This window comes from Phasianus colchicus, chromosome 2 (genome assembly GCF_987193195.1).
Source record: "Phasianus colchicus chromosome 2, bPhaCol1.hap1.1, whole genome shotgun sequence".
Classification (NCBI taxonomy): Eukaryota; Metazoa; Chordata; class Aves; order Galliformes; family Phasianidae; genus Phasianus; species Phasianus colchicus.
In genome coordinates this window covers 65,823,898-65,848,013 of record NC_143437.1, presented here as the reverse complement: position 1 = coordinate 65,848,013, position 24,116 = coordinate 65,823,898, and the positions used below count along the sequence as shown (strand labels likewise).

General features: G+C 36.8%; 1 protein-coding gene across 1 annotated transcript in view; it reads right to left on the bottom strand.

Annotated features, from left to right (window-relative positions):
• The window catches only part of REV3L (REV3 like, DNA directed polymerase zeta catalytic subunit), a 112,792-nt gene that overhangs the window by 9,782 nt on the left and 78,894 nt on the right, over window positions 1-24,116 (bottom strand). The window contains exons 17-25 of the mRNA XM_031611347.2: window positions 22,456-22,648; window positions 19,984-20,095; window positions 12,669-12,784; window positions 8,802-8,920; window positions 8,088-8,206; window positions 6,083-6,224; window positions 2,902-3,146; window positions 1,858-1,966; window positions 747-953 (exon numbers count right to left, since the gene is read on the bottom strand). Of these exons, the coding sequence (XP_031467207.2) occupies window positions 747-953; window positions 1,858-1,966; window positions 2,902-3,146; window positions 6,083-6,224; window positions 8,088-8,206; window positions 8,802-8,920; window positions 12,669-12,784; window positions 19,984-20,095; window positions 22,456-22,648 (1,362 nt within the window). The remainder of the gene's footprint in view (window positions 1-746; window positions 954-1,857; window positions 1,967-2,901; window positions 3,147-6,082; window positions 6,225-8,087; window positions 8,207-8,801; window positions 8,921-12,668; window positions 12,785-19,983; window positions 20,096-22,455; window positions 22,649-24,116) is intronic.

Here is a 24,116-nt window from a genome sequence, read left to right as displayed (position 1 = left end):
AACTGATATGAGCTCTTGGTGAATATGGTCTAACCTGGTTTGATCTGTTTATAAAAACTATTATATCGAGACACTGTATTATATTTCATGGCTTAAAAGAATATAATAAATTAAAAATAAAAAGCTTGTTTACATCACACCATCATAGCAGGAATTAAATATGAGTGATCAAATTATTACAAAAGAATTAAAATAAAATTTGGTGTAAACTTCTTCAGGCACATGAAAAGCGGGAGAACAAGAAAATACTGCTTATGATTGCTTTATTTATTTTCTGGGTTCTGATGATTCCTCCTTTTATAGCAAGTACAAAACAGCTATAATGTTTTGTTTTATTTCCACCAGTAGAATTGTAATCCAGTTTACCTTTGGAGAGATTTCTAAAGAAATGCCAAATCCATTTTTTTTTTTTTAATGGGAAAAAGAAAGATAATACTTTTTTTTTTTTTTCCAGAAAGAAGATAACAAATCCCAAGGTTAATACAAATAAAGAATAGCTCTTACAATGCTTCTCTGATTATAGAATCATAGGATGGTTTGGGTTGGAAGGGACCTTTAAGATCATCTAGTTCCAACCCCCCTCCTATAGGCAGGGACACCTCCCATAGACCAGGATGCTCACAGCCCCACTGAGCCTGGCCTGTAAGGGTTCCAGGGTGGGTCAAATAATAATACTGTGTTATCTGTCTGTACATTAAAAACAGTGTATTTTACAGTTTTTCTGCATTTTTATCGTCAACCCTTACCTCAATGCATGGCATTCTTCCAGAAAAATTAGCAGCAGTATAACCATATGTAAAATTAGCTATATATTTAAGACCTAACTGACGAGCTTCAAGCATTCGAGTTATAGCCTTGTCATGTTTGTAAGCCTTCATTGACTGTTTCACCATTATCCTTGTCTTCAGGATTTCTTCAAGCATTCTTGGCAGCACGCCCTTTCTTACTGAAGGCTGACATAAAGAGAACAAGGAAAAAAATTACATTTAAAAGCCCTGCCTAAATAGTTAAGAGTAGAAGCAAAACCTAGAATCTTTAGATCATCACTGATAAGAAGACAAATTAATGAGCAAGATGCCCTAGGCACCAATGGTTTAGCTCTTCATGTAAACATAAGTAACAAGTACAATACAACAATACAAGTAACACAGAATACAGGCGGAGCTCTTAAGGGCAGGGTTAACAGCTTTTTGCTCATCAGCTCTGCTAATGTAATGTTTTGCTAACCTTTTTAACTAAAATGGTACTTCAACAGTTAACTCGCTCTATTAATTCTGAAAGCATCAGAAGGTAAAGGAACATTATCCTCTAAAAATTCTACAAGCATTCTTTACCTAAACTTTTGTTTTACATTAAATCATGTATTTAATGGATGTTGATGACTGGCTAATTATTTGTAAGTGCTTCAGGCCATATTTATTAATTCCTTATAAATCAGCCAGCATAACACGCAGCATAAAATGAAAGCAATATAAATCAAGTCAGGGAGTTTCATCTCCCAGACCATGATGCTTTGTCTAGGAAAGCACTCTGCTTTTCATCCAGGAGAAGAACGAAGTGTTACGCGCAGATAATTACTGTTTGATCCCCAAATTGCACAAGTGAAATACAATTTAATTATAGATGAAATAAGCCTTTGGTATAAATGAAAGCATAAAGATGACATTTTATTTTCTGAACTGCCATAAGTTCAGTACTCTGACAAGTATCAACAAACACTGGGAAACGAGACTGAGCCTCCCCCCTCTTCCATCTGCTCCTAATGCAGCCAAATTTAAACTACAACATCAATTTGATCTTGAGTTAGTCAGCTAACAGGAAGTGAAAATGCCCGTCACACAGCACTGACATCATTACCTTGACAAAAGCCACACCACTGGGTGACACTGTGATATCATGCCTAATCTGGTAAAGCAAATCAGGAGGTACTCTCAGAGAGGTGCAGCCAAATTTGAATGCATCATATCTAATAAAAGAAAAATTAAATATGAACATCATTCATTCATTCATTTACAGCCCAATGAAGCAAAAACATCAACTCACATTAAAATGCGACAATGCCAGCAAGGACAGAATGACAATTACAGTCTCAGGTATAAACAGACCATCATTTGGATTTTTTTTAGCTTCAAACAAAACATTCTAGGAGTGAAGTAATAATACATGGCTAAACTCCACAGAGGGTAATTTACCCATCCCTTCATTAATGAGTTATTTCCAAATGTTGAGTTAGTGGGAGCAAACAATCGCACAGCAATCTTGTATGGAAACTACACATGCCTACCACATGCCTGCATATATTTTCTTCCTACTAGTTCAGAATTTCAAATCTGAAACTTGAAATTCTGCTGATGACACCCGGTAATCATTGCATACATCTTTCCTTTCTTCCAAATACTATTTTATAAAGGTGATTATAACAAACAGTAAGATTTTTCTTTTTCCCCAATTAAGAGAACTACTGCTAAGATCAAGAAGAGGCTACACAACAACTAATTGTATCTTTTCATTTTGCATCATTAAGACAAGAATGAACTGCAACGGTTAAAAGAGGACAACAACAACTTATGAACATATTGTGGAAAAATACTAGTCCAGTTTTGAAAACAGATAATGGATTTATACAATGTTTCAATTTGTTCTGAAGCAATATTAAAAACTACCATCACCACAGTAATGGAATACATGTACATACATGCACAAACACACAGATTACTACAGTTGTTATGCACATACATACATCCACGTGGTAAACCTTTATCATCTCATATTTTGTAACAGAAAATGGGGCTATTCATATACATCCATGATTTCCAACAACATATGAGGGTTCTCAGTGTCTCACAAAAGATGCTGACATCTCTGCTGAACCAAAGTTCATAAGAAACAAAAATAACTTACTTTCCTAAGTTTTCAACAGGTCCCAGACAGGTTGAAAAGCAGTAGTTGTATGCTATCACAATGGAAGGATATAATGACTGGAAGTCTAGTACAAGAACAGCATTGCTGTAGAAGCGGGATTCGGGCTCCATTATTAAGGGAACACATTGAGGAGCTTTCATTTGAGCTCGCTGCTGGATACTGGGTGTCACAGGGATATAATTCATTGGCTTTGCAACACGCAGCATCATAGATTCCACACGATACTGTAAAAAACATTGGACACAGACATTATCATTTCAAAAACATAGAATAAATATGGTTATATTAAAATTATATAAGTATGTACTTAGATTTCCTGAGTTTAGTGCACAGACAACTGTTTTTGAAAATAAACAGCAATACTCTTATTTTTAATGCACACTTTCTATCACATTTAATTGAACTTTTTTTTGTGTTTCCTCATCTGTTAGCCCTACCCATTAAAAATGAAGTACTTCTGACTTACATCTATGTAAAAAAAAAGCATCCAGTTTAGGGTAAAAATTAAAAATCTAACAGGCTAAAACAATATTATACGACTATGTTACAATCAGTGAATGAGTTTGCTAACCTGCATTTTAGTCAGACTTGCAAAACTGATATAAGAAAGATATAAAATGCAGCTGATTTGTTTACCATTTGCCTTAGGAATTTGCACAGAAATTTTATGTAAGCAGTCCAGAAAACAGAGAAATAGCATGCAAGTTCTGTAAGCTAGTTGTTGTGTCTCCAAGGCTGTGACTGTGCAAGATAACTAGAATATACTTGGCAGCAAAAGAATCAAGGAAAGAATATGTAAACCCATTTCTCAAGTCACCTTTTGGATTTTAAAGCTTTGCAGTGGGTATTGTGCTTTCTCCCTCATGATGCTACAAAGTAGTATAGGAAGAATAAATTTAACAAAGACTTTTAGACATTGCAAAGGGCTGCCACATTAGAGAGAAATCAGCTCCAATTATTTATATATTATTCAATCTTTACAAGCACTAACATTACGTGATCACTCACTATATATATTTTCAATAAAAAAACAAAACAGCTGAAAATTAGGTACATAGATGGCAAAGGACTGAAAATCCTAAGCTAACAAAGAACAATCCTACACAGTCCTAAGACCCCCTGCTTTGTCAGCAATTAAATCACTATTCCAAAGCCCTCTGCCTGATGTATTGTATATTCAGTCATTGTACTGAACTGGTTTGGTATTGTTTCCTTAATTTGGATATTCTAAATGAAATTACAGAACTAATAGCTTTAACAAGATCCCATCACCTTACAAACAGACTGCAAAATGCAATTGTACTGTAGCATAAGCCATTGTTGCCTTCTTTGTAAACCTGTGTATGCAGAGATGGGCTCAGATGTGTGAAGAGATGGTCAGGGTGTCGATCTGTGCAAGAGCTAATTTTTTTTTCTTCTATTTTTCAGCAAGTTCTTTACCTCACTAATAATCCGTACTATGACCATCTCATGTTAGAATTGTTTAGTAAGCTATAGAATATTCAAGACAGCTTAACAAGAGAAAAATGAACTTCAGAAAAGTCTTGTAAAGCTTAATAAAAGACATTTAAAAACATGTACAAAATTAACTGAAAACTTTTCTTAGCACTATTTAATTTTAACATCTTTTTTAGATAAGGAGAAAAGGAACATATTCCTAAGATGCAGTGATCATTCTTTTGAGTGAAAAAGAAATAATAAATCTGAGGTGACTGGGAGTTGTTGCAACTTGCCATTTTTGTGAACTAGAAAGTTTCAGTGGTGGAAAAAAAAAAATGCTTACAGAAGAAAAGAGAAAAGAACAGTCAGGATAGAAAATGCTGCATGTTTCTGTTGCTCACTCCCACTCACAGCCACTTGAGAAAATGACAGGCAGAACAGTCTTTGCAGGCTGCAATCATGATAGTTGAAGCGTAACTACAATTGGCAGTATGCCAGTCACACCCTCCCTGTCCCTAACTGCATTTCTCTTCCCTTACTCCAACAGCAGTACTTTTTTTTTTTTTTTTTTTTTGTAATATGGTATGCCAATTCAGAGAGCTGAACTGGCAAATACCTATCAAACACTCCTTTCTCCCCACCTTAAGCTCCCCTTCAGCAAAAAGTTAAAAAGAAAATAAAATAGGGCTGGTATAACTCTGCATCAACAAAAACATGCATGGGGTTAAGAGCTGACACAGGCAAGCGCAGTCAGGGAAAAAAGGTGGCAACATTTTAAAACTGGCTTTATTCGTTTCCATTTTTTAAATTGTTAAGCAAATGCAGCCTCAGCCACTCTAGTTTTTGGCTGGCTTAAGACATCAGCTGTTTAGGACATTCACTTTTAAGCAGTCTTTCTGTTGACAGAATTTGGCAAAGTAGTCAAATCCTGGTCAGCTAGCTGTCTATTAAAACAGAAAGCAGAAAGATGGTAGGAAAGACAACAGAAGAGCAAACACATTAGTGAGAACAGGTCTCACATTTCAGATGCTGTCCAAGTCTCACATGAAGCTGTTAAAACAGCTTAGTTAGCCTAGACAATAGGAACCTGGGCGAGATAAGTCTTTCTAAGCCATGGAGACTCCTGGCTTCCAAAGGAAAGAGTAGGGTAAATCTGTCCTGCTTCCTTTTCTTTTGATGTCAGCATCAATTAACAGAACAGAATGCACCTGGCATTACATATGTACTTCATAAAGCCAGAGTATTTCCTGTCTTACTGTCAAATCTCACCCAGTGATCTCCTGCACAGGAGACATCACTTACAACACAGAGTTGTTTTGCCTGCCGTGGAAGAAAATCATCTCCTCTCTAAGATATGCTTTATTATATTACTTGATATCTTAAAAAGTGTTCATTTTCAGACTCATGTAAGTGTGAAAAATATCAACCCACAATAAAAATTTAGTGTTCCAAAAGTCAGTAGAGCAGATTCACTGGAATAATTACATTTTGGGCACTCTTAATTATTTTCAGTAGCTATTTTTAATACCTGACACTAATTATTCAATCCATTATTATTGCTTTTTCATTGCCTTTCTTAATGTTTAATTTTCACATTATACAAAACATTTCTCTGACCTTATAAAAATACGTACAGTGGCTCTAGACATATACTAATGTACATAAACATTTTGTAATGACTACTTTGCTTTTGTGAAGTGTAAGGAAAACTAAATCTTACCTGGGAGCCTCTTGTTAAAACATGTAAGAACTGAATGCCAAAAAGTCTCGCCATTTCACTTGTTCTGTCAATCAAATCCAGTTTTTGTAACAACTGGAGGTTCCCATGGACCCGGCTAACATAATGATCAACCATTTTCCATCTGTGAAAGTGAACACCTTGTTATATACAATTAGGAAAGTGCTACTCTTTCTAAGAAAAATGTATTTTGATGACAGCTTATTACAAACGAACAAATAAAATGTTCCTTTGGATGTTTTCATACAGTTCTTTCAAAAATGTGGCACATGTACACTTACATATTCTAAAGATATACACAGAATGTGATATAGTAACCTACTGCTAAGGCACACTGCAGTAACGTGCTATATCCTGTTTTCCTTATCATAGAATCATAGAATTGCTCAGGTTGGAAAAGACTTTAAAGATCATCAAGTCCAATCACAACCTGACTATTACCTATATTACCCTAACAACCCTCTGCTAAATCATGTCTCTGAGCACCACATCCAAACGGTTTTTAAACACATCCAGGGACTCAACCACCTCCCTGGCGAGCCCATTCCAGTGCTTAACAACCCTTTCTGTAAAGAAGTTTTTCCCGATATCCAACCTAATCTCCTCTGGTGCAACTTGAGGCCATTTCCCCTCATCCTGTCACCTGTGAGAAGAGACCAACCCCACTCTCACTGTAAGCACCTTTCAGATATTGGAAGAGAGCAAGAAGGTCTCCCCTCAGCCTCCTCTTCTTCAGACTAAACAGCCCCGATTCCTTTAGTTGTTCCTCACAGGACATATTCTCCAAGCCCTTCACAAGCCTTGTTGCCCTTCTTTGGACTTGCTCCAGCACCTCAATGTCCCTTCTGTACTGAAGGGCCCAAAACTGAACAAGTACTTGAGATGAGGTCTCACCAGTGCTGAGTACAGGGGCAGGGATTCCCTAGTCCTGCTCACAGGATCACAGGAGGCAGGATCACCTGCCTCGTCCTGCTGGCCACACTTCTTTCAATGCAGCCCAAGATACAGCTGGCTTTCTGGGCTGCGAGGGCACACTGCTGGTACATGCCCAGCTTCCCATCTACTAGTACCCCCAGGTCTTTTTTGGAAGGGCTGTGCTCAATCCCTTCATCCCCCAACTTGTACTGGTAGTAAGGATTGCCTCGATCCAGGTGGATTTGGATTTGTTGAACCTCATGAGGCTCACGTGAGCTCACTGCTCAGGCCTGTCAATGTCCCTCTTATCACACTAACGAATTACTAAACCATAAACTTTAGCTTCTCTTCATCTGTTTACATGCTTTTGTTGTTGTTCATTTGTTTCTTTTTTTTTTTTCCTTCTTGAGTGGAGTTTTGTGGTAACAACTTTTCACAGAGTTTGTTGAATTTAAATTTGTAATTTCAACACTAAACTAAGTTCTCACATAGTCCAAAAGAACTTAAGGCATCAAACGTGTGTTATGAAAGACATTCAAATCAGTACTCACATTAATATGAATTGTTGACATAACACAATGCCAAAACACTCTAAGGAAGAGTGAAGCCCACTGTGATATATGTCATTTACAGATATTTTTAAGCAGCTATAGCTACTGCCTGAACATCTTGTACTCTGTTCTGTACTATTCTTAAGCCTAGCTTGGATGGCATGCACTGCAAAGTAAAACAGAAACCTTCCAGTTTATTAGAAATCCTTCTGATGAATCCTATATACAAAATAAAGGTCTTACAGAACTTCAAAACAGTACATCTATTCATACATGCTGAAACTTAAAACTGCTTTGCTATTTTAAAAAGAAAAACAAAAAAAATCATATTGAGGGTATAACTATACAGTAGAACACATCAGAACAGCAGAGTAAACAAGCTCATGTTGCTGGATGTAGATTGTTCTGGTACAACAGGTAAATTGTTTATTTCTCTCTGTGTTGATTTTAGCTTGTATTTACCCAATGCTGAGAATCTGGCTCTAGAAAGAGCAAACAAAAGTCTGGTAAAAATGGATTACCTGTAGACATCCGCCTTGTTATCAAACCAGTCAGACAGGACTCGGAAAGTAAATAGAGGAAAACGTTGATGAAGAACATGAAAGCCCACATTTTCAAAGGTGTAATTCATTAGATTCACCTACAAAAATGCAGAGGATGTGTTAACATCCAAAAAGTCTTTCACAGTCAAGGAAATCTCTACTTCTAAACAATGCTAACAACTAATTTAATTGCCTTTTTATTAGTATTCTTTGTTACCTAAGTGTAAACATCTATATTTAGAAGTCCCTAACTATTTACAAGTCATGAAATAATATCCTTCATCAACTGAAGAGACTACACAGAATTAGAGAGATCACAAAGACCAGGTCTGAGTATGATCAGAACAAAGTCTTTTAAGACTGAATCAGCTGAATGTTGAATGTGAAGTTACGAACAGCAGAACAAGTAAGTCTGAGAACTCAAAATAAGTTCTAGTACTTAATTTAGTACAAGTGCTGCACTAGCTGATTTGTTAAAACAACTAAGTTGTCTTCAGTATTTTACATTGTAGTGATACACAAAATCTATTCTCACAGAGTAGGTGTGAGAAAAGGTGTACACTGAAAAGGTGTACAGAAACAGAAAGGCACATAGTTACCTTATTTTTTTCTTAAGTTACATTAATTTTTCAACAGTATACAATAATTCAGAAAAGCATGAATTCAACACATTAAACTGCTTTTAAACATTACCTCATTTCTCATCATTCTCCAAATATTTAAGATAATTCTCCCAACAATATTTATTTCACTCATTGTATCCGACCCATATTCATCCAGCTCAGCTGCGAATCTGTTCTCTTTATTATCATCTAATGGCATTAAAAGAAAATATATTGAGACAAGTTAGAGTCCAGTCAACATTATCCCTCTGCTCATTCAAGGGGGTCTACAAAAATAACAGTAATTGTACAGGATCGCTAAATAAAATTTCTCCAAGTTTTTCCACTCTTGCACATTCCTCTGAAGATAACTTTTCGGTTTCACTGAAATGGTGTTCACAGCAATATATTCTCCATAGTGAATATTTTGGCTAAGCAATGCTGACGTTACATGAGAGCTAGCTGCAAGTTTATTAGTGCATAATACACACAAGAAAAGTGATTTCAGCCCAGAAGAATTTTTAACTCAAGGTTTTACTTCTAATGTTTTTACACAATTGGAACCAAATCACAGGAGAGAAAACTCAGCACTTTTTGTTCTGTGAGAGCAAAAGCATTACAGTGGGAGGAGGTACACGTAAGTTCTGGATAGCACAAATGGAGAGAAAAGGAAACATGAAGGAACAAATGCAGAGACAGAAGTAGCAATCTGACTTTCTGTAACACAGTGGTGATTACCCCATAAAAAGATAATCTTTTTCCATCTTTTCTTTTTTTTTTTTTTTGATACACTGAAATATTATAACACAGGAGAAGACAGTCTCTGGTACATATTCCTTGAAAATATCTTTTGTGCAGTAAACCTGAGGCTACAGGTTTGGTATTCTTTCCTCAGAAATCTAACAAAAGGGAGGAACTTACATTTCCCCCCCCCCCCCTTTTTTTTTTTACATTTTAAATTGGAGGCAGAAATTACCACAGCGTTTTTCCAAGACTGCCTACTTTCTCCAGCGTTACTCTGGTTCTCCTCTTCTGACTTCCTTAGGAGATTCATTATGCATCTCAAGTTCCCTTCATGTCTTGCTGGTAAACACAGGTAACTGAGGATACTGTGGTCACAAGAGACCCACTCCCCCATAAAGCAAGAGAATTTGCATAGAAGGTGCATTACAGAATTACAGAAACCTGCAATGCTCTACAACTGGCATGGGGAATACATCACCAGAACCATCTGAGCCTCTTTGGAAGGAGAACTAGACATTTTTCCTGCCTTTCAAGTGTGTGAGATGTAATAAAAAGAAGTCTTCCCTTATCTTGTTCCCTATTCCCTGCTCTTGAGTTGTGATGCAAAGAAGGAAACAGGAGTCCACAGTGCACACAGAAAAAAAAAATGCCATTCAGCTCAGGCACAGTACTCACTTATCTTGTTGTGTGTTCTAATGACTTATGTATAGTTCACTTCTAAATGGCAGAGGCAGCACCAGACTCAGCCAATAAAGCCAAACCAGAGAGAAGTCCAGCTTTCTTTAACTTGAAATCACAGGAAAGGGAAGGAAAAATACCTTCCATATGTATTTCAAAAGGAAGAAGGAGCAGCATGCTGCTTGATGGAGCACTTCCTGTTCTGAAAATACAGTATGTGAAGAAGGGATGGAAATACGAAGCATAGGGGGTGGAAAAGCAACAGGAACACAGAAGGGGTAAAAACCATGGACAAGGAGGCCACGAAGCAACAGAGAACATAACATTTGCACATTTATGGTCATGCATGCAAGCCCACACTTATGGCATGACATTTTAGTAGGAGCTCAGTGTGAAAATTTCCTTATCTTTCTCCTGTAGTTCAATGAAAAAAAAAAATTACTTACATCACTTACCTTAAAATAAAGTATTTATAAGAACCAGTGTTAAGTGTTATGTATTCCAATTCTGGGGTACATTTAACACCTGGCACAAGAACTTGTGTACTATGAATACAAGTGCTGTGAAGATCATGCTTATGTCATGCAGGTTCATAGAACCTAGGTTCATAGGTTCTCTTTATGTCCAAAGATATTAAGACCTACAACTTTATATTCCTTTACTATAACTGAACTCAAGTTATGTAGGACTCTATAGATCCAGGGAAGGAAGCTTGATTCTGAAATACATAGAGATATCACCAAGAACCAGACAGTTCCCAGGGAGGTAACCTTTCTTCTTCAAGGAACTTTTCATGTGTATTCCACTTTTAGTAATTTCAACAACAGCTTGCCATGAAGCTGTGTACTAGAGAGAGCTTTGTTGATGTAATTATTGATTCTGTAACAACTGAAGTGCAGGCACAGTTGTCCTGCAAGACAAGAACTGTGATCCTGTCTGAGAAAAGAAGACACATTAGTTACTGAATTGAAGTTACTGCCCTGAACTGAAGAGACAGATAAGTCACATTTCCACAGTAGTGCAGGAAGCCCTTGTGATCTTTGGAAGTTTAAGAAACCTTTGAGTGCAACACTTATCATTAATCTTACAAAAGATACTGCTAATCTTGAAGCGTAAGGGGCCAAAAGGTTTTCTGAACATCCTTCAATACATCTTAAGACTATGTCCAAAAGTACTATTATTGCAACCACTGCATCACCTCAACTGGAGCCATCGAAGAAATTTAATAACAAGGTTGGTGCAATTAGCTGTTATTCCCGCAGAACAAATTTGAGATCTTTATGCTGAAGTGGGAAACTCATGACCTTGGATGACCAACTTATGCATAAACTAAGCACTTAAAAGTCCAGCTGCAAACAAATTTCAACTGGACATGTAAATTTATTCCTATCTTTTCTTGTCCCTGAGTGGTCTCTGTAACTCAGACATTTTCTAAACAAGTCACAGTTATCAAGAGAATATAAAGATTTTTAAAGTATAAAAGGAGCCCATAAATACTCAAACTTCAAGAAAGAAGTGAGTGAAAGTTTTTAATGAGACAATCAGAGGCAAGCACTTCTTATTTCATGGCTATTTAGTTTCTGTACAGACCTTTAACAAGAACCCTGTCAAAAGCAACTTTTGCTGTTGTTTTTGATTTTTAAAATCCTATCTCCATCATCCACATTTTTTTTGACAATCACAAAGAGCTACAACAAATTTTTTAGAAAATTTTCACTTCATAAAGCTACTGACTCTTCTCAGGTTAATTTATTTTTTCAGCTGTTCACTAATTGTAATCTTCAGAATGACAGTTTACATTACTTGGCTGAGTGTAGACAAAAAGATAACACTCTCCTAGATAACTCTGCTCAGGTTCTCAAGAAAGAAAACAATGCAAACAGATCTTTTTCTGAATGCTGGAAAAAGGCATCAGCAGATAGGACAGTAATGTTTTCCCACAGTACATGAATGGCCACTAAAAGCAAGGGTTTTATTACAAACCAGGAGCATCTTTCATGTCATTGTACTCCAGTTGCATGTAATAATTATGGCAGCTACCAGGAATATAGATATGACTGAAGCCATAGAGAAGAGCAGTAGCAGGAACATCACTAGGAATCCAAAACATTCTGTAATTTATTTGTGTTATGGAATTACAATTAGAACTAAAACCAAAAAGTATACAATACACAGAAAAAAGAGACTGGTTTTCAGTGATGAGCTGAAAAGTTTCAGCACCTTTGTCCTTCAGGCTTTTGGATGCAGCAGAATATGCAAAATGGGATCCAAGCAAGAAAACACACAACTATTCAAAAAGAGTTTAGAGTCATGCATATTGAACACACCCAGAAGTGGAATACACAAGACATTTCAAGATTCAGCAGATATTGAAAACTGCTATCTCATTGGTATTTATTTTTTTGTAATTATGCCTATACCACAACAGCAACAACATAAAAGAAGCCTTTTTGAAAAATTACTCTGCATTCTTTATTTATAGATTTCAACTTTTTTTTCTGGTGTAACTCAACTGAAACCCTATACAGTAACTTACCTGGCACACGAGAAATCATCTGGCATAAATCAACATTTAATGCAGCAGCCCTCTGTAAGAGATAACCCCAGGAATGCATCTGGACTTCATAGCCTAACAAAATGTCTGGGTCATATCTAGAGAAGGGGGGAAAAGAAAATGAGCTTCATATTATTTAAGAAAATATTTTCCATGAGCAGAGTATAAGCAGGATTTCATTCTAATTATGGTCAAAAAAAGAATTTTTGTAACAAAAAAAAAACTGAAAAAAAAAAATAGAAGAAATATTTTCATTGGGAAAACCATTTTTTTAATACATACCTATGTTGCTTTAGCCTTGAATGAACAAAATCGAAATCTAATAAGAGCTAATAAGAGCTTATAAAAGCTGTATCAAGCATGACTACAAGTTTACTACGTGCAGAAGACAGGCACAATCAAACACAGCCCATTCCTCAGCATTTGCTGTACTATTTTTCTTTATGAAATAGAACAGAATTTGCTACCAGGCTAATCTTTTATCTTTTTTTTTATTTTTTTATTTTTTTTCAAGTATCAGTGTGTCTTGCATACTGCAGTGTATTGTATAATAATCAAAGGACACTTCCGGTGATGACTCTTCACAGGCAAAATTAAAACTGACAATTGATTGAGTTGTCAAAATGGCAACATGGAGAAAAGCAACCTCACATGCCTGATCTACTTAAATACCTCTTACTTCAAGATAACATTTTTCTTTCTTTAAGATACACAAGCTGTACCTCATGCCAGGTGAAAAATTTGTCTTGTTCAAGTATGAAAGAAAGAACACAGTAGCTGCCCAAATGCCAACTTAGGTCTCAGAGAAGATTTGACTAAACAGGAGAACAAGCAAGGAGGCTTCAAAGCCAAAGTGCAGGTAGGAGTTGGCTCAGTGGAGCATGCATCACCTACCTTTTAAAAAGGCACTATTAAAAATGGAAGACATTATTTGAGCAGCTAGTCATTTGCAGAAGAGCTTAAGAATGATTTTCTTGGGCTGGGAAGAAAAAGACCAGCCGAATAAATTTGTTATTTTTACAGAAAACAAAAACAAACAAAAAAAACCCCAAACAAAACAACAAAAAAACCCATCAGGAAGGACAGGTGCTTCTTTCAATGCAGTTCAGTTGTGAGGTTCTGAATCCCAGCTGGCATGATTCAACACAGTTAAACAATGATAAAGAAGGTAGAGGACTTGACAATAACCTGAGGGTCCTGTACCACAGTCTATATTCAACCTCAGGATGCAGGCTTGCAGACCTTAGGTTATGGGACGGATATTACAGAATGATTTGAGTTGGAAGAGAACTCACAGATCATCTAGTTCTAACTCTCCTGCCACAGGTAGCGTTGCCAACCAATAGATCAGGCTGCCAGGGCCCCATCCAACCTGGCCTTGAACACCTCCAGGGATGGGGCATCCACAGCTTCACTGAGCAGCCCATTTCAGTACCTCACCTTCTCAGAGTAAAAAATTTCCTTGTATCTCATCTATCAAGTAAGCAGGGTTCCTGGCTTTTTGTATCCTTAAACACATAATAAATGCCAACATTGGCTGACTGCTTGATATAGGAGTTCTCTATACCTCTGCGATAGACATTTTTGTGAAAAATAAAGTATCTGAATCTCCTTATTCAGCATGAGCATCTCTTTATTACAATTTGGGCTTTTTTGTTGCCTAGCTAAAGTTGCAAACCCCTTTTCACACCTACTTCCACCTGTGTAGGAATGGCTTTGATAAAATTTTTTGCTAGAGCAGAAAACATATTTTTGATTTCTAGCATTCTGGAGATACGAAAAGAAGCATTTTGTATTTGGGGGATATTTTGCTATTTGCTGTTAATATTAAATAAATGCTTTTTTTGTTTCTTGATAAAAGAAATATATCTGTAGTCAAAGAAAAATATTCACTTTTAAATTCCATTCTAACTGTATTCAGTGGTGTAAAACCAAAGCTACTTGAACTTTTTATGGACAAACAATGAAACTAGCCTGCAGCTCCTTTCAGTAGCAGAATCTCAGTGTCAAAAAGTTATCACCACTTACACACCACAATCACACAAAGATTGTGAACTGAGGTTCCAAAACTATGAACCATCTCCATCTAAGCTTTGAAACCAAAAGGAACTATGTAATGTTTCATATAGTTATACATCAGACATAAAATTTAACATTTTCACATTAATTCTTGCAGCTAAACCATCCAGGTATCAGCATATCACAAACTGTTGTTTATTATTTCAAATCAAGGAAAGCCTCACAGAAGCCTTACAATTACATTCATATTTGAAAACTGGTTTCACACTGTCCAAAATGGAAAATACTTGTAGATTTTAGGCAGGGCAAGAAGTTATCCAGACAGGTTCTATGACAGATGTATACTTGAGTGAGAAACTTGTGAAGAACTGCTTATGTGATACAAAAAACATTGTTCCTTATGCCACGGGTGGCACGTTCCTTTAGGCTAGTTCTGAACAAAAACCAACATACTGTTAGTAAGTAGCAAGTCATTGTAACTACGCTAGCAGCTGCCATCTGTGATGAGGGAAGGTTGTTTTGTGTTTTTCCTTGCAGGAACAGTGCATTACCTCCCTCGCTTCCTACTAAGGAGAGGACAAGTTTTCTATTTTTCATCCTCCCTTATCACAGTTTTCACAGTACTCTATCCAATTGGTCTTCATCACCAGTTTAAGCTGTCTTACTAAAGAAATCACAACAAGACCAGCTTTTACACCTGCAAGAAACTACCATGTTGTAGCACTGATTTTTGAAAGCTGTTGGCTAGGACTAACATGACAGGAACAAGAAGCAAGGCTGCCAACACAGTGCTCTTTTGTTAAAAGGATGGGCACTGATACTGCTTTGCATGCTGTCGCCAGTCTCTCTGCAAAGATGAAAAGCAGCATTTATATTGGCAGGATTTAAACATGACAGCATTAGCATTTAACTCATACATGCTGCAGAGAGAAGAAATAAGATTATTTTCCTTTCTAGCTAAGTTATATGTGCTGTTATGCCATCTTTTCCACTTTCTCATCTGATAATTTCATGAATGAATTCTAAAGCTCTCAGTTATGCCTTCCCTTCTATTATGATTCTGCTTTTCCTGACTGCTATTTTTCTTCCAGCTAAAATTGAGAGAAAAAGGGGGAAAGAAAATTAAGCCAGACCTACAATACAGACAAAAGCAGAATAACTGGTAACTCAAACACATAAGCAAAATCTCTGAAAGCATTTTTCCAGTTTGCTTTGGACAATAAAAATCCATGGAGTTGATAAAGGACATTACGCCATTAAGCAGAGATGTCTACAGGAATATTCCACAGAAGATGGTACTAGCCTGGGAAAAGAAGGTTAGATTAACACATCTCTATTTTATACTGGAAATGCTGCTAGAGCATTTATAGATGAATAAACATAATGCATTGCAATTAATTCAAAATTTTAATTTGCACCATGTTTCATAAGATAAACACTATATAAAACATTTAAACACTAAGCAATAACAGCTAATTAAATTACAAATGATTTAATCCCCAATATCTTCAAGAAAATCTTACATCTTTATCCTCTTTTTATACTTCTAGCAGAAACTACTTCCATGGGGCCAAAGTACAGTGCATAGCTAGTGAGTGTCAAGTAACAGTGAATTTTCTACCTTTTTTTCAAGACTATTGTGTTTCCAAATTCTCTGCATATCACAGAGATGGGGACTGTGCATTCCCACATAAGTTCCCCAAATATTGCTCCTCTCATACTTGCAGGATTGGCCCTTTTCTGCTACCTCATGACATTGGTACAGAAAAGAGGCATAATTTACATTAAAACTGAAAGAGAGGCCAAGACATTTAATTTCTCTTTCATGGGAATCCACTGCTCCATCAGGCTTGGATATCTCTAGTATTTCTGCCTTTTTCTTTTTTCTTCTCTTTTTTTTTAACATCTCCAAGACAAATCCCTGTAGCATTCCATTTCTCCTCCTTCAACAGCCAGCTTTTCTGTGTTCTGTACTGACTGATTTATGGAGCTTTATGAATGCGTTTACCCATTTTTCTGCCTTTACATTCAGAAAGAGAGGTCATTTTGTTTTTCTTTTTTGCAGGCAGACAGATTCTTCTGTTTTTCTCCAACTCACTGCAGCTGACACCTTCTGATAAAGAGAAGGGCTACTGAGGAAGACTGTTCAGGTAGCACTACAGAAAGCATTAGCACAGCAGTGTAGATACAGGCTCCATATCAAGATAAAAAATGTACTTCTGCTATGGCAACTCCAAAGAGCCTCACTGGCTCCAGAGGATGGGCAGGATGTTGTTTTTCAGCTGCTTTATGCCAGTTTTGAGCTCAATTTCTTTTTCCACTTTCTTGTTTACAACCAGAGAACACCTTACCAAAGGAAAATCTGGACTTACATTGGTGAAGCTTCCTCTGAAACTGCCCTGAATTAATCAATCAGACAATATCTATTCATTTCACAGAAGAACCGTTAAGCTGGTATTTATTTTATGTAGGTATCTGCTTTGTCTTGTTGGAAAAATGCTTATCTTAGGTCATACAGACCTAGAAAACACTTTCACAGTGAAAGTGCAACTCAATCAAACTTCAGCTAACCATTTCCACTGAACTTGCTGAAGCACTATTCATTTTCAAGGAACATGTAAAACAATAACTCAGCTATAAAAAGATTTGGTAGACTCTCTTCATTAACAAATGGCTAGTGGTACAGTCCAGGAATAAAATAAAGTTTCAAGCATTAAAATCTCACTGATCTATCAACTCTACTTTGTCTCAACATCTCTGTCTCAGTATTGACCAACACACTGTAAAGCTTGAGTAGGTACTCTGTGTCATTTGTTCAAAGACAAAAAGAACCAACAACACTTGTAGACTTCTGATGGAAAAAGAAACTGCTGAGCTAAGTGGTAAAGTGGTTACTTGCTAAATCACATAAAGTGACATGTTTCCCAAAATCATCTTTTCCTCTCATTAGTGTGCTGAAATACTCTAATACTCTATTGTGCTCAATCAGAATTTACATCTACTGAAAGAAGTGACAGGATCAAATATTTCTTACATTCAATGACCAGAAGAGGAAAAAAAAAGGGAGGGGGAAAGGGAAGGCAGAAGGGAAGAGAGAAGAGAAGGTGAAGGAGAGGAGAGGAGAGGAGAGGAGAGGAGAGGAGAGGAGAGGAGAGGAGAGGAGAGGAGAGGAGAGGAGAGGAGAGGAGAGGAGAGGAGAGGAGAGGAGAGGAGAGGAGAGGAGAGGAGAGGAGAGGAGAGGAGAGGAGAGGAGAGGAGAGGAGAGGAGAGGAGAGGAGAGGAGAGGAGAGGAGAGGAGAGGAGAGGAGAGGAGAGGAGAGGAGAGGAGAGGAGAGGAGAGGAGAGGCCTAAACAGATAAATGAAAGAATGGAACTTGAAACAAATGAGTATGTTCTACAACATCACATAAATGAAATGAGAGCAAGAATTAGGCCAAATGATAAAAGAATGACTAGAAACAGGAACAAGAATTCTTCCACTGGAGTATATAAGACAACTGCTCTCCCACAGTTGATGTACTCCCTGTTCAGGATACCAGCAAGCTGGTAAGGTCTATTTCTGGTGTTGCCAATCAAGAACAAGTAAGATATTCTGTCATTTACTCCAGCCAGATGCATCCACAACCCTATTTTAGAAATAATTCCCAATGCTGAAAATTTTCCTTAAAGATGTTTACTTTTTCACATGCCATTGAGGAAGATTTTTGCAGTCCACTACTTTTAAACCAGGAAGTTTCACAATACTTTTTTCTCCAGTTAAAGCTGCTCTGGGACTAAACACTTACTTTGTACCTAAGAAATATAAAACATTTACTCTAGCAAATTTTTGTTTTCTCTTTGGCTTATGCTACAGAAAGTAAGAGGGAAGAAGAGCTTCACTCTGCAGATGTAGTCCAAGTTTTTAAAAAAATATTTGTAGAAGCCTGACTCTTTAGCTCATATTGCATTGAGAGAGGAGGGAAGCAGATAAGAAGAATTATCTAAGATACCAGTTCCCTCTCCAAAAATAGATCAAATGTTTTATATCCTGGAAATACAAGTTAACTGAATCAACATATGAAGTTGTTGAGTCAAAAAGACATGCTAGCATAGTGTGGAAAGAGAAAGGGAACATATCTTTAGAAGAGCTTCGTCAGTCAGCAGCTTGATTAATTCCATCTTGGAGTACTACAGAAATCGAGTAATGTCTTCAATATGTACATCTGTAGACTTCTGTTCTTCGGTGATAAATATATAACCTAACTGCTGAATTCTCTCTCTCTTGCTCACTCTTTAAATTTCCCCACACTGATGGAGGGTTTTTGATTTATTGGCAGCTTCTCAGTCTTAGTATTTTTCCTAAGTTTGATGGAGCACTAGATTTCCAAGAAAGAGAAAAATAAAATTTTCCTTACCTGAATTTTGTCTTCTCTGAACAAGGATCTGCTGCTCTGTCAGGACCCACCCTGTGTTGGTTGCATTCAGCAACTCTTTTTGTATTCTGGCTTCATGGGGTTGGTCAATGTCTTTCTCATCAGAGGTTTTCTGGTTGGAGAGAGAAAGAATGGCAAATGTACTCTGCCTAGAACACATGTTTTTCTTGAGTCTGTATTCCAGCAGGGTGACTCACAGTTTAAATCTGTTTGTCTTTCCTTGTAATTTTATGGCTTTATACCTCTGTCAGTAGAGGTAATGCTTGCAGTTCCACTTGCTGGGCTACATAATAGGCCTCCCAGCCTTGGTGGAGAGAGGGAAAATAAGCAGTTTTCCAAGTCTGATCGAGCAGGGGATTTTCATTCAGAGAAGACAAAACTAACGAAGGCACTTACTTTTCAACTGCTAGTTACTGTGATTTGTCCACAGTATGTTTCAGTATCATGTAGGTTTTTTTCTGCCTTGCCTCAGAGAGACCCTAAAAAAATTCTTCCTGTCTAAGGGTTTTCTATAGCTCTCAGCACTATTAATATCTACTGAGAGTTTGACAGAGAGATATGTAATGAACGCTGAGATTAACACAGGAAAGGTTGTTTGTTAAAGAAGATTACCGATATGGCTGATCAGTTTCAAGACTGTAATTCAGCTGCTTAAGAGGATCTGAATGTGCTTGCTGTCAGAGAAAAGGAAAAGCAGAAAAAGTATTTTTATTCAAAAGACCACCATGCTTGTCCACTCTAGAAATAAGCCTTTGAGGGAAACAACAATGACAATAATCAGTATTTGAGAGACTGGCAAGGGCTGAAGGAACTATATCTGCCGTACCAAGCCTGAAAAATAAAAGCAGAACGTACAGATATGCTACCTTTTTACAATATTCACTACTTCCTGGAAAAGAGTTCTTTCATCAGTAGCGTAACTGACTTCTAGTCCTGTAATTCCCGATCTTGTGAGCAAGGGTGCTTGGTCTCTGCTCCCTAGAAAATAAGTAAAACAGATCATTACATTTTAGAAGGAATTCCATCACTTCAGTCAACAGAATATAGAATGAACTATAGGACAAAACATTAAACAAACAAAAAAAAAACCATTCTCCTTTAACATAATGAATTCCACACACTTATTCTGTCCCTCTTGGGTGGAAAAGTTTGTTCTTTTCACTTGGTAAAATTATATTACAGTAATAACCTCACACAAATTCTTCCATATAATTGAATTTGATTCAAAAGAGAAATGTCACCATTTTTCATATACAAGAGATCAACTACTGGAGAATTATTTTTGAGTAGAAAACATTAAAGCACTGTGTGACGGCTCAAACAATATGTATCATATACTGTGTATTTTAATTGCCAGCTGAGCGTAGTGCTTTGCAAAATGCTTTGAAGAATTAAAATGCTACGTAACATTACAGTTCTGCTTTATAAACTTCTTAAAAGTATACTTCTTAAAAACACTGCTAAGTCACTAATAGAAATGAAAAACACCAGCAACTCTGCTCAGAGTGCAAATTAAGAGTGTCTGCACTGATAATGTGTGTATAACAGCTAAATTCTTATGCACGCAGAGCTGATAAAGAATAATATGCAACACATACACTGTATTTTCATTTTCTCTATACAACGGATTGCAATATCTGATTAAGGCAACAATCTGGAGTTTTTAAAAAGCATTTGGCTTTGACACATTCTTAAAATCCTGATAATTAAAAAAGTACATTTTCAGAAATAAATGTTAAAATGAGTACTGTAATTTGCAAAGCAATAATAATACAAAAAGGGAAAAAAACTGTATCAATATTGAGTCACTCCACTCAAGAAGTTCTATCCAAGAAAATACTGACAGCTCACACCACTTAAAGCAAGAAATGTCACATTAACATTTAAATATCATTTTATTTCACTTCAATAATAAAAACAGATCAGAACCTTCCCTCAAAATATTACTGGATATCTTTACAGAAAGCCTTTTTGTGATAATTTCGCAGAGAGGCACGCACCTAGGGAGCCATAGTTTTCTAGACTGTGACAAATCTCACTTAGTAAGTTAATGGAGATGATTTTCCTAAAGATAGTAACAAGCATACATACCAGAATAAACTTCACTGAGAATAGTAAGGACTTAGCATAACATGATAAAACATCCATAATACTTTGAAAAATAAACTGGTAAAAGAAGGAGCTGTTGCCTTATTGCTGAATTTATTTTTGGTAGGCTTTTGTCAAGACTTTTTGATTTTAGACAGTATTTTGTGGTTTAATACTCTTTACAGTGTCAAAGAAACCCTAAAAGAAAGGACTTTTAAATATTTTTTACTAGCCTAAACCAGTGGTACTCAACCTTTAACAGCTGGAGAGCCACTTCTTTCTTTACTAAATGGAGTTGTAGAGCACCATAAATATCAAGTATCAAGTGTGATTTTTTTTTTTTTTTTTTTTTTTTTAAATCATGACACTTCAATGTGTGAGGATGCTGCCTCATCATCATCACATATTGATACATCACGACATGACACATCAGCATCCTCTCTCCCAGCAGCATTCTGTCTTCAACCCCTTCTGGCTGCTAGGAAGAAGTGGGGTGGAGGGGCGGAAGGGGCAAAAGGGCGAGTTTTTCCCCATTCTGTCCCACGGCTGCTGGGTGGGAGGTGATCTCTACTCTTACCTGTGGGGGGATCCCAGCAGCTCCTTTTCTTTCCCCCTATGGGAGGGGAAACTTCAGCGACTCCCACACTGCTGGTCCATTTGCTCAGTGCTCCCCGCGCTGCCTGATAGAGTGGAGCGCCGATCAGACGCCTACATTGCGAGAGCCGCCTGTAGGGCCATGAAGAGCCACATCCGGCTCTAGAGCCACAGGTTGAGTATCACTGGTCTAAACAAAGCCAAAAAGGTACAATAGAATAAGGGCCCCTGTTTAGATCCTGAAAGGATCAGATAAAACCACAAAAATAACCCTTAAGTAAAATATAAAACATACTGTCTTGCTTTTAACATTTTCTACTTGTAGCTATCCAGCAACTTGAGTAGGAAACTAAAGGCAGGTTTTCCTCTTTATACTTTCAGAACACTGCAGGAGCTTGTCCACAAGCAAGCAGACAGAGATATTTTGAACATGTTTATTATTTCTGATTTACAGCCCATGCAATGGTTCTTCAGAAGATATAAGCAGGAAAACTCTACGTTTAATATGGCCATTCATCCAACAGTCAACAAGACAAAATTAAATGAGCTAAACAGCAATATAGACACTCTATTATATTTTGCTTGCTACTGTTTGATTATTATGAAATAAGTATTTTTGTAAAGTATGTTAAAAAAACAAAAAAAGAAATAAGAACCTTGGCTGGAGAGTGTCCTGTCACTATCAATCACTATAGCGCCAGTGATTTCTTTTTTATCAGTATTTGGAAGTGCTGTGTCTGATGAGATGCAATAGAATAAAGCACAGATCGGATCAAACTCTGGGTCTGGTTCCAAATCTCGTCTGGTTCGAGCATGTAACTCCATACTGATGAGGGTAAGATGTTGGACCTACCAACAAATAAATACAACAAATTAGTATGTTTTGGACCTTTCTTCAAAATAAAATAAAATAAAATAAAAAATTATTAACGCAAATGAGCTAATTGTAGACACTTACGTGGTCATTCTAACTCAGAGGTCATATTCAAAAATAACTAGAAGCGATTAAACAAGCATCTCTGGACCTCATTTTTTTTTGCTAAAAACAACATCTTACAAGTAGATTAACTGCTTAAGGCACTTTTATACTCAATTATTAAAATTCAATATATGTTTCTGAGTACTGTCTTCTTCTCTCAAAAGCAAATACAACAAGCAGAAATCAACATCAGCAATTATTAAATTCTTTAAGTATTTTCAAACAGTTTTGTATATTGAGCTGAATTCGGTTTCCAAACTTAGCACCATTGTTAGTCTTTATTTTCCTCTTCCTCCCTTGCCCAAGACTTGCAAACAGGCATGAAAACTAAGTCTCTTACAGGGAGGCATGAAGAATACTTATCTTTCCCTTCACTTGCATTAATGAAATTCCACAACGTGTTTCTTTGCCTTTTTGTAAAATAGTTTGTATTATGAAACACTCACAACAGTACTTAGTACTATCTTGTTTCTGTGTTGTCTTGTTTAATATAGCTGATAAACTAGACTAATGAGTGAATTGGAGGGATTACAAGGGAAAAGTTACAAACATACCTGACTAAGCAAGCTGCCCTGTGGGCTCTAGATTTGTTCATCCATCAGTGAAACAGAACTGTACTATCAAACTACATCTCAATTTCCTGTAATATCATTAGTTTCTTGTTGTTTCACTTATGTTATCTACTTAGCACATAAAACTCCTGAGCTTCTCTGTAAGCTGGTTGACAGCTAACTCCAAGCCATGGGAGTGGTGACTAATGGGAAGGAAACACGTGCCAGCCAGCCGGCCAGCCAGCAGCCAAACATAGTAGTACTGTATTCACATTGCATCCCCTTCTCCAGCACTAATTTTCTATTCTTTTTCAACCACTGACATACACGAAATACATAGAAACACTCTTTGAGATACCTACCACCCCGACAAATGCAGAAGAAATTGGCCAACAGATTCAGAACTTACCATGTAGGGATTCAGAGAGGGTCTCACTAACATTCAGTGTGAAACCTCCTTTCATAAGGAAATGATCCATGAAAGTTACCATCAACTAGTTTTTCCAGTAATATTTTTATACAAAACCCTACTGTTTCCCCCTCCTGATTCTTCCCTTGGTGTTTGTTTAAAGGAAGTTTTACCATCTTCTCCATAAAATATTGTGAAATATAGTCCAATAGTATCAAATAAAGGCAACTGAAAATCAAGCTAAAGTAGTAGAGCAATTACAGCTGCACACAGCACACACTGACTAATCTTAACTCAGGCAGGGACCAAGGAGAAAAGGTTTTTAAATACTGCCATTATGAAACTAGTTCGATAAACTATCACTTTATAAAAATCACA